We start from the raw sequence: 19,382 nt of genomic DNA, 5'->3' as shown, positions 1-19,382 counted from the left end.
GTTGTGTGTGCTTGTGTGTGTGAGAGTGTGTATGTGTGTGTGTGAGTGTGTATGTGTTTGTCTTGTTGGTATGTGTAAGCACGTTTGTGTTTGTGAGAATTTAATTGAGGTTTACTGAAAGAATTTGAGTGTAAAATTTAAAAAATGTTCAAACTCAATTAATTTTAAAATAAGTTAATGAATTTTATATAGTTTGCTGAACTATTTTTATCGATCGTGTGTAAGTATCATGTAAGAGTGTGTTGGCAAGATTATTTATATGTTGTTATTTGCGTGCTGTCCAATCTTGCTTGAAGTGGATAAAATTCAAACTGAAAAATTCATCGTTGCCATTAGGAATGGAGACACATGAATGATGGCTGCAAATTGTCGGCAATTAATTTTTCAGTTTGGTTGAACGGCGTCTTTAATTCTTCTTTTGTTTTGTTGTTGATAGTACCCTGTTGTTGTTGTTGTTGTCGTTGTTGTTTTATTGTTGCTGGTACTGCTGTTGTTGTTGCTGTTGTTGTTGTGGCTGTTGTTCTGGTGGTTGTGGTGGTGGTTGTTGTGGTATCCGAGCTGTTTGATTTATACTACTATTATTTTGTTATTTCTAATAACTTTTTTGCTGTTATTGTTACCTGATTGTTTATCAAAACATTTCGTAAATTCAAACGCTGCAAGTCAGCACACAAAACAAAAAACCTCCCAACAAATGGATTTATTGAGTTGGAATAATGTCACTAGCAACTGAGTTCAATGAAAAATTTGAATTAAATTTAAATCAGATTGATAATTATCAACATTTGTATTAAACTTTTGACTTTTATATCACAAAAGTAGTGGTCGAATTTAATTATATAAAAACATTTTTTCAAATTAACAAATCAGTAAATGAAAAAGAGTACAAAATCTTGTGTAGAAACTTTAAAATATTTTTTCAAATGTCGTTTTTAAATAAATCTGAAAATTAATTTTCCGGCTTATATTAAAAACAACTCAGACATTAAACTGGCATCAATTGAAACCTTTAAAATAATGAAACATCAACAATTGCAACTGCATCAGCAAAACAATAACAGTAAATAAACAATAACATCAACTAAAACATCAACAAAAACATCAACTCCAACAACAGCAACAAAAAACCTGACCACGTAAGCCTTCACCGTAGCAACAAAACACGAAATGATGTCTCAATCAATTCCTCCATAATCTCACGTGCATGTCAAATGCGCCCCTGTGTATATTATATATACATACAAACACACACTCATACATGCATGCAAACATATGTACAAATTGATACATACGTGTATATAAATGTATATAATATATGTCTGTGAGTGTGTGGGGTGCGTGTGTGTGTGTGTGTGCGTGTGCGTGTGTGTGTGTGTGTGTTTATAAAAAGATATAGATGCATATGAAAAAACATAACCCTATATGGATATGGCGATCATTTATTCATTCAATGTCAGAGGTCGCCAGAAGAAGATTAAGCGATTTTTTTCTTGCTCATCCGACATTTTTTATTAATTTTTCACTTTAATAAAACCAAATTTACAATAAATGGTAGTAAGAAATGATGATGGTTTAGGATGCATGTGCCTTTGTTGTGCATGCCGCTGGGAAATAAATATGAAATATTTCTTTCAAATAATTTAGAATTTGATTTGGTTGAAAGCTAGATTTATTAAAAGAATTACAAAAAATGAATTGAAAGTTTTTTATTAATTGTAAAAATATAAATAAAAGTATCAGAGTAAACATTTCACTTACGTTTGTCCTTGGCAAAAACCCTAAATAGTAATTTTTACAAGCGTTTTCAAGAGCAACACTACAAAATTAAATGAATAACTAATATTTTCCTGACTTTCGCAAAAATTTTTACGCACTTTAATAATAATCATTTGTTTCGGATTAATGAGTCGATAAAATAAAGTCGAAAAAATTTTATTTCATCAAAGTTATGGATGAAGGACGTTAATCTTTTCTCCAACAAAATTTTTTTTATGTTGTTGTTGTTGTGGTTCATTTTCCATCTATTTTCCCCTTCAGACTGCAAAAAACATCATTTAACAATTTAATAGCAGCAGGGAATGCCGTGGTCAGTTCGTCCAACCTTTCTTTTAAACCACATCTAATCCTCTTCATCTCTACCAGAGACACGCATCGAGTCCAAATATGCTCCCTATCTTCATCTTCCGTGCTACGCAGTCAACACGTAGTTGATTCACAGAGGCCGAACCTTTTTAAGTAACTTCTCAAACCAAAATGATGTCCTGTGAGAAATCTACTCAGATTTTTTTGTTTTACGGTCGTCATCATCTTTACAGTTGTACTACTATGAGGTTGTTTCAATGCAAATCTTTCTCCATCTATCTGTCAGTGGAAGAAGATTGGCCTCAAGAATGGAAGCTTCCTTAGGAGAACTTCGCAAAACTTTTGAAATTAGCCTTGCTGCTTTTGTTTGAGCTGATTCTATTTTAGCGAATACGTTGATGACAGCCATGGGCTCCACGCGGCACATGCATATTCTGCCAGGCTGCGTTGGAGGGTAATACAAATTGAACGTAACGTCTTTTTCTGGTACCCTCAAGTTGTACCACTGAGTGCTTTTAAATCATTACACTTTTTGTATATTTTTTGTATTCTTGGTTTGGCGTGTTCCTCAAAATTTAGCAATCGGTCGTATTTTACATCAAGAAACACAGGGGTTTTTTTTCAAATCTGAGTTGTACCTCGTTGATCTTCAACGGCCATACCAAGTCTGCTTCGACCGCTGCAACGCTCTCTTTTACTTCAATAACAATAGCGATACTAATATAAATAATAACAATAATATATTTAAATAATTTTTTCAGTAAATTATGAAAATAACAAATCAGTAATATTTTGATGGAGTTAGACGCAAGTGTGTGAAATTAAATCACCGTTCGTAACGTAGCAAACACAACATGAGAAATGCATCAGATTCCTAATTTTAATTCAATTACGGTCTGTTTCTTGGATTTCACTTCGAAAATTAAACAAATTAAACAATAATTAAATTAAATTTACATCTAACTTTCAGCTTTGTGAATCTTCACGCATATGTACACATACTAAAACGTATGCGCAAATAAAGACAAATACACAAAAATATACAGAGACGCCCAGAGGCACTTATAGACATACAAGCAATAAGATGTAGACTTATTTTGAGACATCTTACATGTCTGTACATTCATGTGATCATCTGTCAAAAAAATTCTACATATTTAGACGGTCTTTCGTAATAGTTATAGGTTCTTTTCAGTTCGATGATGATGGTGAAGAAGAGGACGACGATGATGATGATGAGAAGGTGATGATGATAATAATAATGATGATTGTGATAACAATTATGATGATGATGATGATGATCACCATCACAATCATCATCAACTCTCTCATAATTGTCATGATTACTTATAATCTTTGGGCATTTCATCATCATTCATATTTCTTCCTTCATTTCATTCGGAATCATCATCAACAACACCATCACGGTAGCAAAATGTTTTAAAGATGATGATCCATCAATTGAACATCTTTTAACCCTGCCTGTCTACAAAAAGGACCGTCTGGGAGGTTGTTGTCGTCATCATCGTCGTCGTCATCATTTCTTTCTCATTATATCCATCATTATCATTTTTCTTGCCATCATTATCATTATCGGCGTCGTCTTGTCATCATCATTATCTCCATTGTTATCACGGTCCTTGTTTTCGTCATCATCATCATCATTATCTCCATCATCATCATCATCTCCATCATCATCTCCAGCATCATCATCATTTTCGCTATCTTTATCATCATCGTCGTCATCGTCGTCATCATTACAACAGCAAGATTCAATGGAGCCATCATTATTTTAATTATTCGACCGGGTCACGTTCTGGTTGGGAACTGAAAAAATGTCAAATGTTTTGTATGTATATATGTATGTATGTATTATTATTATTATTATTATTATTATTATTATTATTATTATTATTACGGAAATTTATATACAGCGCTTTTTTATTGTTGAATCTCAAAAGCGCTACTAAATCATAGACAAATAAGACGGACATTCATTGTGCAAATAAATAAGTTTTAAGTTGACTTCGAAATTGTAAATATGATAGGTTAGGGCGTAAATATGATAGGTTAGGGTGTATGTATGTATGTATGTATGTATGTATGTATGTATGTATGTATGTATGTATGTATGTATGTATGTATGTATGTATGTATGTATGTATGTATGTATGTATGTATGTATGTATGTATGTATGTATGTATGTATGTATGTATGTATGTATGTATGTATGTATGTATGTATGTATGTATGTATGTATGTATGTATGTATGTATGTATGTATGTATGTATGTATGTATGTATGTATGTATGTATGTATGTATGTATGTATGTATGTATGTATGTATGTATGTATGTATGTATGTATGTTCGTACGTAAGTAAGTATATATGTATGCATACACGCGTTAATCAATATCTATGTACACAAACACATTTTAGGATGATGAAAATTTCCAAAGGTTAAAATCCTTTCAACACCAATCAATTTAATCAGCGACGTCATCATTATCATAACCAAAGTTCTAATCACCATTATCATTATTATTATTATTATTATTATTATTATTATTATTATTATTATTATAAGTATTTTTAATATAACAATCTTAATTATCACCATGATCATCATAATTATTTTCATCCTCATCATCATCTTTATCTTCTTCTTCACCATAACACATCCTAGGTACATGCATACGTGCATGCAGCCCTTAGGGTCTTTCCCGTTGTTAACATGTGGAATGCCTTTGTTAGATGGATGGATGAATAAATGGATGGATGGATGGATGAATTGATGGATGGATGAATTGATGGATAGCTGCAATGATAGCTAGATGTATAGCTGGATGGGCGAGCGAAATGGTTAACATGGCTGTATGAATAAAGTTCAGCCAGCACAATGCGGATGGCAATATGATAATGATATAGAATGATACTGTTATCATCATATTTTGTTATTGTAACAATTATGATGATATGATGAAGATGATGATGACGTGGATGATGACGTAGCTGACGACGACGATGATGATTGGGTGGATTAGGAAGAGGTAGAAGTTAAAAGAAAAATTTGTCTTCAATAATGACGACAAGGCAGTCAACATGATCATAAATTCTATCACCTTTTTTAGTTGTTTTTCTATAAACATTTTTTTTTCTCTTCCCTCTTTTTTTCCTTTTCTAGTTTTTTTTTCTCTCTCTCACACTTTTCTTTTTTCTTCCTCTTTCTTTTTCTTTTTTTCGAGAAAATTCAATTTGAAAGAATTCTTAATTGAGAGGAAAATTGTATTTTTAAATTAAATCAGCAAGCAGACCTGGAAGTGCCAAATATTTACGAAGTGATCCATCGAGCGTCCTCCCATCTCATTGGCTAATCCCCTCCTCAGAAATCAGCCAATCAGAGCCCATCAAATGAGTCTTCTTTTTTTCATAATCTTTATTTATTTATTTTCATTTTTGATTTTTTTTTACTAAAAAAACTATGACTTTTTTCATCTTTCCATTAGTGCTGTTAACGTTTCAATGATGTTGTTGACGACGACGATGATGCTACTGACGACGATGATGATGACGACGATGACGAAGATGATGACAAAGATAATGATGATGCTACTGACGATGATAATGACGATGATGACAATGATAATGACGATGACTAAGTGGAAAATATTGATGTAGATTTTCAAATTTAATAACATATGCTCAAAAGGCTGTCGTCAAGTCGGAAAAATTTGCAATATGACAAAATGCTTGGAGCGATATTGTTATTAATAATAATAATAATATTATTATTACTATTACTATTATTATTATTATTATTATTATTATTATTATTACAAATGAATTTGCAAAAACAAATTGACGCAATAAAGCATGTTTTCTTCATTGTGCCTGGAACTTTAGAAATGAATACGTGTTTATAATCTTACTTGTTTGTGTGTACATATGCGTGATGTATGTTTGTTTCTCTGTGTGTATGTTTCAGGTGTGTATGTGTTAGTGTATGTTTCCTTCAATGTGTGTGTGTGTGTGTATGTGTGTGTGTGTGTGTGTGTGTGTGTGTGTGTGTGTGTGTGTGTGTGTGTGTGTGTGTGTGTGTGTGTGTGTAAACCTACAAACCTACATATGTACGTGCAGTTGAGCGTATGTTAATATTTGACAGAATGAATTGTTTCAAAATGTGTTTCGCCTGTAGTAGTTGCATGTGTTACTGGCTGCTTGTATGTGCGTTTGTAATGTGTGTGTGTAGTGTGCGTGTGTAGTGTGCGTGTGTAGTGTGGAAATTATGAAAAAAATCAACAACAACACCAAGTAGATATATTACAGCACAACAACCAAATACTACGTGACTATCTTATAAAAACTTTTAAAATGCATACATTCTGTATTTTTTATATCCATCCTCGAAAGTTGTACGTTTTTGCGTGGCTTTTGCTCAAATATAATTGCTGAAAATATAAAAATAGTAATAACTTTAAACAGCTATCACAATGATGACAAAAAAATTATGATGACGACGACGCTGATGGTAATTGTGAAGCACAATGGTTAAGTGATGTGCATTTTTCTGTCCATTTCAGTAACACGATCTTCACCCATGAAAAAAAAATTTTGAAAAATGAAATTTAAATTTAAAAACCAAAAAATGAAAAAAATAGCAGAAAAGCGGAAAATGAAAAAAGGCAAAGAGCAGAAAAAAAAATCAAATTATTTAAGAACAAATAAACGCAATAACAGAGATACACAAATTTTTGAAAAATTTTGAGAACGTTAATGATGTTTCAGCAAAAAATGTTTCTTAGAAAATAGAAAGAAAGAGACAGAGACAGAAAAAGACAAAAAAAAAGACAAAGAGAGAGAGAGAGAGAGAGAGAAATAGAGAAAGACATTGGTAACCATCGACCTCCACAAAACCCGATCTTTAGCACTTAGTAAGAGTTGAAATGTGGTGATATTCAGCAAGTAACACAAGAACTTAATAAATGTTATTTGTCGTTCACCGCAATCTCTTTTCCCTGCAATCTTTCCAGTAGTTGTTAAATTTTCTATTCTTTCTTTCCACATGATGTGACCAAAAAACTTTTACTGCCCCCGTCGGATTATCAATAGTAATTTTCTTTTTCCATAACCGGACTATTTTAACACGTCCTCATTCGAGGTATGAGATGCCCAATTAATTTTCATAATTCTTCTCAAAAACCACATCTCAGCAGCGTTAATTTTTTTTCCATTTCTTTAGAAATTGTTCAGGACTCAGAGCCATAAGTTAGCACATGAAAAATGTAACACCATAACAGTTTTAATTTTGTTGATGTTATGATTTTAATGTTGGTGAGGATGTTTTTCATTTTAGAATAGGCATCTTTTGCCATAGCTATCCTTCTTTTGATATCCATATCACATTTACAATCTTATTGACTTGGATAGATCTTCATAAATTTTGCCGCTGTTATAAATCTCATTTAAAATTTCTGTCACTTTTTCAGTGCAAGGCATTTAATTTCTTAAACAACTATTATATTTGGACCTGGTGCTTTATTTGATTTCATTTTGGAAAGAGCGGCACGAACTTCAGATCTAAGTATCTTTGGTCCTACTACGTCTTTTTTTAATAGGAGGCTTTTCACAACGGATATCACCTAAATGATCGTTGATGTATTCAGTCCATCTTTCAAGTACTTTTTCTTTCTCCAAGATTTCTTCACCGGATTAGGCTTTTATGCATCCAGAAACGGTACAAGCCCTTTTTCCAGCGATTCCTTTGATGTTTTGATACATTGCAATTTGTATTACTCTTTTTGATGTTTCCAATGATTTCGTACTTGGCCATTTAACCATTTCTCCTTTGCCTCTATGCACATTTTTTGATTGTTTTGTTGCAACCGTTGTAATCCTGATAGTTATGTCATACTTCATTTTTCTTTACTAATACTTATCGACTGTAAACATTATTTTGATATTTATTTTGTAAAATATCACTATTTTCATTTCAAAAACATTTTTTCAAATTAATGCAATTATTTTCATATGCAAAAAATAAACTTAGTCGTTCTCTCGTGCGAAGAAATTAATTGGATTTAAAATATTTTTCACGAAAAATTATTTGCTTGGTAAAATAAATCTCTTTTTTTTTTAAATTCTGCGAATTTCATTTGGAAAGAGTTTAGGTGGAATAAATTTTGGGTTTCAATTTTTAGCCGCTATTTGAATTGATGACTTGTAAACGTTTCTCTGCTACGTGTAAATAATTATTTTCAATATTTGAAAAAATTAATACTGATAAAATATGTGTTTGATTGTATGTATGTGTGTGCGCTGTGTGTTCGTGTGTGTGTGCATGTGTTTGTGTGTGTGCTTGTTTGTGTGTGTGTGTGTGTGTGTGTGGCTGGGTGGGTGGGTGTGTGTGTGGGTGTGTGGGTGTGCATTTGTCTGAATTAATTTTAATTTGAGATTCTAGAGAAAAAAAGTTGAGGTTAAAAACTTTGAAATTAAAAATTTATGAGAACGCAATACCTTCTACAGCCTTTTATAATCACTCTCGCCATTATTGCTAACACCTCTATCATCGTCGCCATCATCATCTTCATCATTTTGATTTTCATTATCATCACTGTTATTATTATCATCATTGTATAAACGCAATAAAAATGTCACAAACAAATAATGTCACAAACATTTAGACAAACACTAGGTAAAAAAATATATCTGCTTAACATAAATTTACCATTTATAAGGACAAATATATATATATATATATATATATATATATATATATATATTATGATTTTGAATGACATATTTTTAAATATTAATTTTTGTAATAAATTATAAATACATAAACAACAAAATTTTTAAATTGCTTAAGTTAAATGTATTAATATTTTATTTTTAATTTTATTCATTTTTTAAGTTTAGATGTATCGATGTTTTATTTCTAAGTTTATTCATGGAAATTTAAGAACATTGAAGAATTTAAAAGACATTTATTTTACTCATTTAGGTTATTGTTTTTTTTTTGATTACTTACTATGTTATTTCTTGTTTTATGGGAGTCAACCTTAGATAAGCATTTATTGCTAGGCTGAATCTTTCACTTTTTTTGTGAATAAATGGAATTAAAAAATTAAAAAAAAATAAAATAAACAACAAAATGATTTCAAACTAGAACACTTCTGTTTGTTACGCTAAGCCCATCCATGCCATGTTACTTACTATCTTAATTACTTTGAACTAATGGCTGGTTTACCTTCAATAATTGGACTGAAGTGTCATCAGGCGAACCATCGTTCAGGCGAAAAAGGCGAAAGCTCTAGTTACTATCTGTACATTATTTAATGAAGTGAAAAATAAATTTTTTTTAAATATAATATAGTAGATAAATTGATGTTACTGCCCTTTGGAACATTTTTTAAAATTTAATTCTCTTTAAATTTATTTTTCTATGTTTGAATATGATGCACCAGTTTGCTTAATGATTCTCATATTTGAAGTATTAACTTTGTGTGTGTTTTATTTTGCATTTTGTTTATTTAAAGATGTTATTTGATCAAATAATAAAAAATGATTTATAAAGATGAAAGGATGTAACAGAAAATTCAGTCATTCACTACAGATATTTTGAAATCCACTTTGATACGATCTACAAAGAAGGATGTCTGTTCTTGTTAAGCTGGGTCTCTTCCTGACCATGATAACTTTTACTCTGTCTAAACCAGTCGAAAAAAGAGTTTGCTGGCGAACGACGAAAAATAAAACTATCGAACAAGTGACGAATGAAAATTTGTTCACGTTGCTGAAGGACACAAATGTTAAAGAATGCAAGAAGAAATGCGCCTCACTTGGTCCTCCTGCCTGTCAGAACATCGTCTTATCGGGCAAAAATTGCTACTACCAGATTAACGGAAATTTCGCTGTTACTTTCAAAGAAAGCGCTGCTGTTGATGTCTATACCGTGAAAGATTGCAAGATGTTGGTTCATTTGTTCATCCGTTCTATTTTTCACTTATTGATGATTTATAAAGTTATTTAAGTGTTAAATAAATTAAACGAACAAACATTCGTTAAGAAAAAAACCGGACGAAGAGGAAGTTAAACCAAAACAGCCTCCACCCAAGATAGAGGAGAAATCAGAAGCGAAAGAATTGGGTGAACATGTTGCCGAAAACTTGGAATGTGTTGCTGAGGTGTTTGAAAATGTGGCCAGAAATTTCGAAAACGTTGGAAGCAACCTCAACAATGCCGGCCAAGAAATTGACTCTGTAGCTGATAACTTCAAGGCAATCAGTCGCGACAGAAAGGAGGCAGAAAAATTGGCACAATAACAACAAGAAATTGAAATGAATTTTTCAAATTCCTTTAAATAAACATTCGTGTTAAACTTTTTAACCAAAAAAACAAAATAAACATTTATTCGCAGATTTTTCTGTATGACTTGCTTGAAACTATTATAGTGGCTAAATTATTAAATATAAATATAGTAATGTTGAATAAAGATTTAGCAGTTTCATTCGTTTAAAAACATTCATTTAGTGAGTTTAAAAAATTAATAGAAGAGTTTAATAACTTGATGTTACGGCTCATTCCAAAATTAATTAAAATCTTGATGCAGAATCGATTCAACTTTATGAATTTGTCATCTGGGATGGAGAAGCTAAAGAAAATTTCATGATATCATTTTGAAAATGGTTGAAATATGCTGCAGAATCAAACTTAAAAGTTTTTAGGGGTTGAGTTTAAATGTTCCTCAAACTACATATTAAATTACAAATGAATTTTTACGTTACAAACTTCAAAACACAAATTTATAACGCATTACGCAAAAGACTTTACTGAAATAGAAGCTACAAAACATAAAACGCGTATTTTTTTTAAACTTATGGAATAAAATTCTGATGTATGAAAAAGTCCTATAATTGCAAACATTCATAACAGAACTTTGAAATTATCATTAATTATGCTGAAATAATTTTGAATTTGGTCAAATTAGTTTCACGTGGCGCCCGTTGCTAACCTGAAGTTAAAGCGTACCTGGAAAATGCTTGAATTAATCAAAATGATACTTATCATTGGTCAATTTGAACATTATCCTGGTAGAAGCTACGATCATTTTAAAACAACTTCCAGAAAACAATCTGTAGAATGTTAGAAAAGCAAAGAATCGCGTTAAAACAAACGAAAGATAGAGAGGGTGGGGAGATGGGGAGAGATGAAGAGAAGAAGGAGAGTGTAAGAGAAAAACTTAAAAAAGTAGAAATACAAATTTAAAAAAGCATGTATAAACTAAAAAAATTGTCTCTTTGATATTTACAAAGATATTTATTTATCTGTAGATTTAACTTCACTGGCCCATCCATATTTGCTCATCTGTTGTTGACCCAAGCAGGCAGACATCAGATATCTGATGATAAAAACAATTAATAATTCTAATTTTATTAAGTTAATGACCTCAGATAGAAATTGTATGAAGCATGTTATTAATAATTACTACATTTTACTAATCTCATCTTGAAAATTTTCTTAGTTAAACAACTTCGATAAACGATTATTTGTTTAACTGTTTGTTATTTTACGATCATTATACGTATATTCAAAAAAATATTGCGTATATATAAATATAACTAATGGAAAAAATTTGTTATTTGATAAAATTTGAAACGATCTAGTTGAAAATGAAGTTAAATATACAGCATGTTTTTTTTCTCTACACAACATTCATCTTCATTGACTTGTGCAAGCAAGTTCAGAATGAGGTTTGTTGGGATAAATTTGAAGACCGGGCCATCAAGAGTATGTTTGATAATTACACCTTCAAATACCGAGCGAATCACACGCTGGATAGGTGCAAAGAAAAATGTATGGAGCGTGGCTCTGAGTGCGAGTACCTCGTCTACTTAGATTTTCACGGCATTTGCTTCATCCAAGTCATTCGGAACACCGACGTCACTTTAATTGAAAGGGGGTTTCAGGAGGTACACCAGAAAGTAGAATGCACGTTGGCTGATTTTGTTCTACAGTCCTTTTAATTTAACCGATTTTTCAAACAATAAAATAGAATAAAAAATTATTAAATAGAATTTATAAATTATTTATAAACAAATAAAATGTTTCACTACACAATTTTTTTTTTGAAGAAACAAAACTGGGGAAGAAAAAACGGATACCAAAGCCAACCATCCAACCGATGAAAAAGTGGAAAAACCAAATTCGGAGCAGATTATGACTAAGGTCTTCAAAAGCATCGCTCGTGTGTTTATAAATGTTTCAAAAGATTTTGAAAATTTTGGAGGATTGCAATGTACTGACAAATAATACCGAATTCGATACATATCTTCTTGCAGGTCTCAAGATCCTGAACGGAAAACTTAAACACTCTGCTATCCCAAACTCTGTTAATTGTTTTGTTTTCCAATCTTTCCCAACACACATCACTATCTTGTTCGGCTGCTGTCGAGGTGATGACGACCGTCGATAATAAATAGAGACATAGTAACTTTAACCGGAACATTTCGAGATTCACTGTTAAAAGGTTATCCATTTAAATTTATTAAAACGTTTCAATGATTTTGCTGATATATACGTATATATATACAAAAATATATGACGAATACGTTTGAAAGAATTAAATACAAAACTCAAAATAAAATTAATCACTAAGCAAATGTATGCATTTAAATATATATGTATTGAAATAGAGAGAGAAAGAGAGAGAGAGATTCAACCAACAGACACATTTTTCAAAAAATAATTTGTTAAACTTATTAATTATCATATTCAATATTGCCTGTGTTTGTATTTTTTATTAGTATTTTGAATTTTATTGAAAAGGCCGTTTTAAATTTGTTTGTTTGATTGGCATAAAATTAATACAAATCAAACGAGTCAAACATTCAATAAACCGTTGATAAAACATAAAGATGGGAGTGTGCAAACTCACAAATAGATTTTTAACATCTGATAAAAGTTTTTTTATTTTCCTTAGTTTTCAGTTCGTTCTGAAATCAATTTTTTGTTTTAACCTTCCATTACAATAAACAGTTCGAGCTATAAACTATATTTATCATGAGGAACTCGAGTTTCATATGTACGTACATATAATGTTATTAATTATTTATACTATGAAATTATAAATATGAAACAACGTTTGGTCGGCCGTGTGAAATATTTTTTAATGACCTAAAATAACAAATGCTATCCTCTTCCTCTGTTCGTTATTAATTTCAATGAAATATTCAATTATAAGTAAGCTAGATTTGGCTCGAAAACCTAAGCAAACTGTCAAGCAGTATTCATTTTCTATAAATTATTACACATGTGCGTGTTTTTTTTTAATAATTTATTCGAAATAAAAAATTTACTTAATGCAAACTTAGGCAGAGTAAAACGTCAAATAAGCAATTGGACAGGCATACTTAAATTTTTCACTGAAAAACTAAGTTTTTTTAATCCTTCGGCGATTGCGAATGTGCATATGTATGCGTATTCTTTTTATCCGCTTGTAGCTCTTTAGTTTCGTTGGCTGCAGTTCTAGGACAACTTCAGGACCTTTGGTTACATTTTGAAATACTTCCCCAGCCACTTTTCTATTTTATTGTCCGGTTGTAGTTTTGATTCCTCTGTTGCTTTATTTTTGGGTTTTTTTCTTTTTCTATAAAAATTTATATTGTAAAAATTTCAGATGAATGCCAAAAGAAATTGATTAAAAAATACTCAACATTAACAAATGAGAATGTGTGGAAATGTAGCTTTCATGAAGCCATACAAACAACTAATCACTTGCACTTCTGTCTCCGATGAACTTCAGAAGAAAACATTTCCTCTAAAACAATAGTGTAACCGCCCTCGATTTCGATGTAGCAGTAATCGAAGAGCCCAATGAACACAAAGTGCTGACACTGGCGACCAAATTTAAGGCATTTCTTTCTACATTTTTTAACGTTCTTGACTTTTACTAATTTAAAATCGTGTCTTTGCATTAGTAGGTCCACAGCTTTGTTTTTAAACTTTTCCCAACAGACTTTATTTGAGACCACTTTTGACAAGTTTCTAGAAAATATATGTGCAGATGCACACAATTTAGCTACAATGTAATTAGTTTATGTTCATCAAATTGATTGAATAATATTAAGGTGGTTCTGTTTTGTATATATGTGTGTGTGTGAGTCTAGCGTTTTTGTTATAAGACTAGTTATGCAAACTTGGTTATATTCTTCTGTTCTGTTATTTCCAAATTTATGACCGGTGGAGTTGCTTGTGGCCCAACACTCAGTTCCTTGCTTTAACAAATGAAATTCAATTGTGTAGTCAAATATGTTGAATTTCAAAAATATAATTAAAAAATGATTAAATTAAATCATGTGTGTGTGGATTTGTTTAATATCTGAATTCATATGTAACATGAAAGGTTTTACAGTAAATACTTAAATCCATGCATTTTATGATTTGCGCAACAAACTTGTTTATATCTGGTGGTGGTTCTGTCTTTCCAGCACTGGCATACCAGGATGGTATTGACTCAACTCTTTTTTGGCGTTCCATGTTTTTGCTTCATCAAATGGAATTTAATTTTGCAGTCAAATGTGTTGAATTTTAAAATATAATTAATGAATTGTTGAAGCTAATTTTTTTATAAACGATGAAAACTGTTTGTGTTGAATTTTTTTAGAAAGAAATTTAATTTAAAAAAAAATAATGGATAGAACTGAAAGAACCTGCACTCAGTTTTCATGTAGATATCTGAAGAACCATCATCTTCGAAAGCAAACGCTGAACTACTATTTACCTGTAAGAAGCATTGGTCATACACGGCACGAAATAAGAAGTAGTTACATTCATCCGCATGTTCAGTGCATCTCTTCATGCAATCTTCAACCATGCTAACATATTCCAATCTGAATGTCCCTCCATTCATCAAGCTGTCCATTGTCCCATTCTTATAACTCAGTCAGTACACCTCTTCATCTCTGGCTGCTTGTGACACGTCAGCTGTTGTTAGAGTTACGTAGAGAAACAGAACTACCTCCAATGTTGTTTTCATCGTCAGCTTCACAGATTCATGTGCATATATTTAAAATTTAACAGTGCTTCACTCTTTAAACATTATATACACAATACATGATGCAAATAAATGTGATGCGTGTGGCTGGTGTATACGTTTGTGTGTAAATACCTATTTTAAACTTTTTAAATAAATCACTTTTATTTTTCTATACTATTAAATAACTTTATAAATCATGAAAAACAAGTCGACAAATATTTATGTGCAAATAAAGCGGTCAACGTTTATTGGTTATCGTATTTAAAATAAACTTTTGTGTCTGTTTTTATCATTATTTTATTTATTTTTTTAAACATTCATAACAAATAAACATTAATGGTGCTATTAATATTATTCGTTAAAATTAAATCGAGGTAAAGAAGCATTTTGTAGATCCAAAATTTAACAATCGTTCGCTATACAATCCAAAAACGTGAGTTTGAAGTCAGCACTTTATTTTTTCACCAAAGTTTTTATGTCGTTAGAATATCAAGGCCACAATGTAAAAACTCACAATAGTTTACTAAATCCATATTCAACAAGATGGGATATGATTACTAAACTAGCATTCCTTTCTGTTAATTTTTTAATTTTCGAAAAGATTCCACCAATCGAAATAATAAAAATCTTACCTCGGATCAAAGGCACTTACCAAACGAAGCTTTCCTCGAAGGACCAATCGTCCTTCATTCTGCTGTTGTTGGTTGGCATTGTAAGTCACGTTTATATAACAAATTGACAAGACAAGTATATATTGTCTATCCGAGCATAAAATTTATAAACTTTAAGTTTCAAGTAATTTTAGTCTGAAAGGGTAAATATACCTACTACATGTTTGTAAAAAAATTTACAACTAGAGACAATGAGTCACAGAGGAACAATTCAAACACCCAACATCTTTAAAGAATATTAAACAATATTTATTCTTCATCTCATCAATGTTTCATTATGTTCAACTTTTCTTGTTCATTTTTTAACGTTTTTGTTCATATGTTTACCTGTTCGTCCATCCGTTTGCAAGTTTGTTCATCTTCTTGCATCTTTATTCATCTGGTTGCGTATGTGTTCATCTGTTTGTCTGTTCAATTCACATTGGTTGTTAACAGAACAAATTATTCGTGATAAAAGTTATTAGTAATATCAATTGATATTAAGAACATCAAAAAATATTCTTATTATGAATCGTTACCGCTTCAACAGCTTTGTTTGCATAACCTAAAAGTTGTTTGCAAATTTGTTTAATGATTCTAAATTTATTTATTATTATTTAATAAAGAAAATTTTTTTTATTTTTCAGAGATAATTTCATTGCGCGTATATATTTATTAATAGATTAATGAAGAAAGTTTATTAGTATTGCAGTTCCATCCACAGTCGTTTCACAATGAAGAAAACTTTAATTTTGTGCCTCTGCCTAACTTTTATAAAGGCCGTCATCTCAAAGCCAGTTTCAAATGAACATTTACAACAATTTTGTTGGAAGAAGTTTGAAAAAACGAGCATCAACATGCAGGATGGCGTCAACTATAGAGTTAAACATCTTTCATCCGTCAACAGTTGTCAGGGTGAATGCACCGAATATGGCGTTGAATGTGAATACATTCTCTATCTGCCTAAACATTCACTTTGTTACGTGCGCACTAATCGAACGGTATCTCCTGCATTAATGGAAAACGTAGATCACGTGGTCTATCAAAAGATCAACTGCAGGTTGGCTGATTTTTATTTCATTTTTTATCATATGTCACTTGAAAATGCATCAACAAATAAATCCTGTTTATTTGATTATGTTTTTTACTCAAAGGCTGCATAAATTACTTTCAAAAAATTAATTTCATTCTATATAGCGATGAAAAAAGTGAAAAAAAGATGGCGACCATAAAACTGAAAACTCGAAAGATCGTGTCCTTAAAGGGGTTGAAAATGTGACCAAAAGTTTTGGAAACGTTGAAAATAATCTGCAGACAACAGTCAAGTTAGTCTCTGAGGGAACTGATAAAATCGCAGATGGGAACGCAAGTTGTCAGAAGATGGAAAAAGTGCGGGTGATTGAAATAAATTTGAAAATTTCAATTGATGGTCTATACTGATGTCGCCAGTCAAAATTTTTACAAAAATGCAATTTTTGTTTGTTAAAAAATTGTGTTTGGTTAAATTTTTTAAAATAAAAGTTTAGCTGTGCGTTTGTTGTAAATTTTTTTAGTTTGAGAACCTCCAACTAAACGCTGCAAATTTATTTTATTTTAAAAAAAAAGAAATTTGACATATTTAGAATCAAAACAGTGTGTGACATGTATTTATTTATTCCTTTACTTAAACAGATAAGTAGGTAGAGGTATGTATATTAATTAAGATATATGATTCCACATATGTTTAACTGATAAAAAAGTTAATAACAAGAAAGTAATTTGATAAATTGAGTAGAGACCTCATATAATAAAGATTTGTACGTGTCACAAGAAATACGTCTTATCAGTCTTGTATCTTACAAACGTACAAAATATTAACAACAACAACAACGAACAACGACGACAAAACAACAACAAAACAACAACAATATGATTAACAATTGTTATTCGGCGAGGCTTGTAATTGGGTACGCTAAAGTATTTTTTCTTAATTCACACATTTTTGCGTTTAGCCTCTCAAGACAACAAAATGAAGTTTTAGTATTTAATGATTTTCATTTTTACTATTTTTTTTAATCAAGTATCAACAACAAAGCTGCATACGCGTGAATCTATGCACCACCCATATAATAGTGCAGGTGATAGGCAGGGACCCGTTAGCATTTGAACCCAATAACTGCACTTTAACCATTAGGATTAAACCATCTGATCGTAGTTGTTAATCAAGTAATAAACGGGAATAAATTATTCAGGTTGGCAAAAACTGAAGATCACTGACTTGACTAACTTCCAAGTTCTAAGACCCACCTATAGCAATTTAGTTACGCCACAAAATAACATGTAATTTTTAAATGCATGAACAGATCACTGCCCTTTCACTGAAATATATTTAAAAAAATAATATGTACAATAGTTTACTTATATTATATGCATGGATTTATGCTGATTTGTTTAATGATTCATTTGATTTGGCAAAGCATCGATCAGTATTTATTCTGCCACATTAATGAAAAAATTTATTATTTGAAATATATGTATGTGGATATAAAACAGCAATAAGAAAAAATATATTACTTTCTTAAATTTTATTATATGAATTAATCATTAATTAATTAATTAATAATAATAATTAATTAATTAATTAAACTTGATTTAACAATGGCGAAAACTTTACCGCTAATTTTGTGTACGTACTTAACGTCGGTAATTATCTTGGCCGAACCATTTCAGAAAATCTGTTGGGACAAGTTGAAAAACAAAACTTTTGACAGAAGGCCCGACGAAAACGTGTTCATGTTCACAAGTGAAGCTAGAACCGTCCATGATTGCAAAAAGAAATGCATTCTGAACGAAGCTGAATGCGAGTACGTTATATTTCAAACCAGGCAATCCATCTGTTTCTTCCAAATAAACAGCAGTGCAGTTCTCAATTTGCAGGTAAACCCCAACTTCAATGTCTACCATAAAAAGGATTGTAGGTTAGTTCACTGCTTCATCGTTTTAACATCGGAAAATGATTTTTTGTATTAATTTGACTTTAGTGGCTTTTTTTTTTAATTTTTATTAACAATTTATATTGTACATTTAACTTTACAGAATAAAATTTTTTTATTAAATGAAGCAAAAAAGTTGAAAATGGAAAAGTTGAAGGTGAAAAAGAAGAAACAAGCAAAGAAAAGATAGATCGAGATCTGGACAAGAGCGTGGTGAAACACTTAGAGTGCATCTCTGAAGTGTTTGAAAATGTGGCCAAGAGTTTTGCAGACATAGGAGGTAACCTTGCGTCCGCGGCCAAAGAACTCAGTGTGGTAGCAAGTAAGTTTGAAGTTATCGGGGATTGAGAAGATAGCAGCTAAACATGAAAAACCTTACAACTAAACTACACGAAAATAGAAAACAACAGTTAAAAATTTTTTGGACGCTAATTTATTTTATCATATAAGGACAAACATGTAACAAATTCAAACGTTCAAAAATATTCAACAGTCTTCTATATACAAAAACAACCGACAATTGAAATAATTAAAAAACTTTAGTTCTAAACATATTAAATATTTATCAACTTATGTAGACAACATTAATCACATCATCACATTACATTATGTAGACAACATTAATTACATATTAATCACATA

At 30.9% G+C, this 19,382-nt stretch overlaps 5 protein-coding genes across 5 annotated transcripts; 4 read left to right on the top strand and 1 right to left on the bottom strand.

Moving 5' to 3' along the window:
* Nucleotides 1-9,736: 9,736 nt before the first annotated feature.
* HELRODRAFT_160808 (hypothetical protein) lies at nucleotides 9,737-10,406 on the top strand (the record flags this gene model as incomplete). Its single annotated transcript, XM_009017738.1, has 2 exons — nucleotides 9,737-10,053; nucleotides 10,151-10,406. The coding sequence occupies 2 exons, from the start codon at nucleotides 9,737-9,739 to the stop codon at nucleotides 10,404-10,406; spliced, it is 573 nt and encodes a 190-aa protein (XP_009015986.1).
* Nucleotides 10,407-11,753: 1,347 nt separating this feature from the next.
* HELRODRAFT_160807 (hypothetical protein) lies at nucleotides 11,754-13,024 on the top strand (the record flags this gene model as incomplete). The annotated part of the gene is made up of 3 exons (XM_009017737.1): nucleotides 11,754-12,076; nucleotides 12,216-12,379; nucleotides 12,999-13,024. The coding sequence occupies 3 exons, from the start codon at nucleotides 11,754-11,756 to the stop codon at nucleotides 13,022-13,024; spliced, it is 513 nt and encodes a 170-aa protein (XP_009015985.1).
* An 829-nt stretch (nucleotides 13,025-13,853) lies between these two features.
* Nucleotides 13,854-15,004, bottom strand: HELRODRAFT_160806 (hypothetical protein; the record flags this gene model as incomplete). Its single annotated transcript, XM_009017736.1, has 4 exons — nucleotides 13,854-14,127; nucleotides 14,280-14,357; nucleotides 14,537-14,626; nucleotides 14,793-15,004. The coding sequence occupies 4 exons, from the start codon at nucleotides 15,002-15,004 to the stop codon at nucleotides 13,854-13,856; spliced, it is 654 nt and encodes a 217-aa protein (XP_009015984.1).
* A 1,498-nt stretch (nucleotides 15,005-16,502) lies between these two features.
* HELRODRAFT_160805 (hypothetical protein) lies at nucleotides 16,503-17,047 on the top strand (the record flags this gene model as incomplete). The annotated part of the gene is made up of 2 exons (XM_009017735.1): nucleotides 16,503-16,828; nucleotides 16,966-17,047. 2 exons carry the CDS (start codon nucleotides 16,503-16,505, stop codon nucleotides 17,045-17,047), a joined length of 408 nt encoding a protein of 135 aa, XP_009015983.1.
* A 1,358-nt stretch (nucleotides 17,048-18,405) lies between these two features.
* HELRODRAFT_160804 (hypothetical protein) lies at nucleotides 18,406-19,088 on the top strand (the record flags this gene model as incomplete). Its single annotated transcript, XM_009017734.1, has 2 exons — nucleotides 18,406-18,725; nucleotides 18,869-19,088. 2 exons carry the CDS (start codon nucleotides 18,406-18,408, stop codon nucleotides 19,086-19,088), a joined length of 540 nt encoding a protein of 179 aa, XP_009015982.1.
* Between the last annotated feature and the right edge of the window lie 294 nt (nucleotides 19,089-19,382).

Source organism: Helobdella robusta (genome assembly GCF_000326865.2).
Source record: "Helobdella robusta unplaced genomic scaffold HELROscaffold_2, whole genome shotgun sequence".
Classification (NCBI taxonomy): domain Eukaryota; kingdom Metazoa; phylum Annelida; class Clitellata; order Rhynchobdellida; family Glossiphoniidae; genus Helobdella; species Helobdella robusta.
Note: the sequence above shows the minus strand (reverse complement) of the source record. Positions and strands in the feature narration are given on the sequence as shown.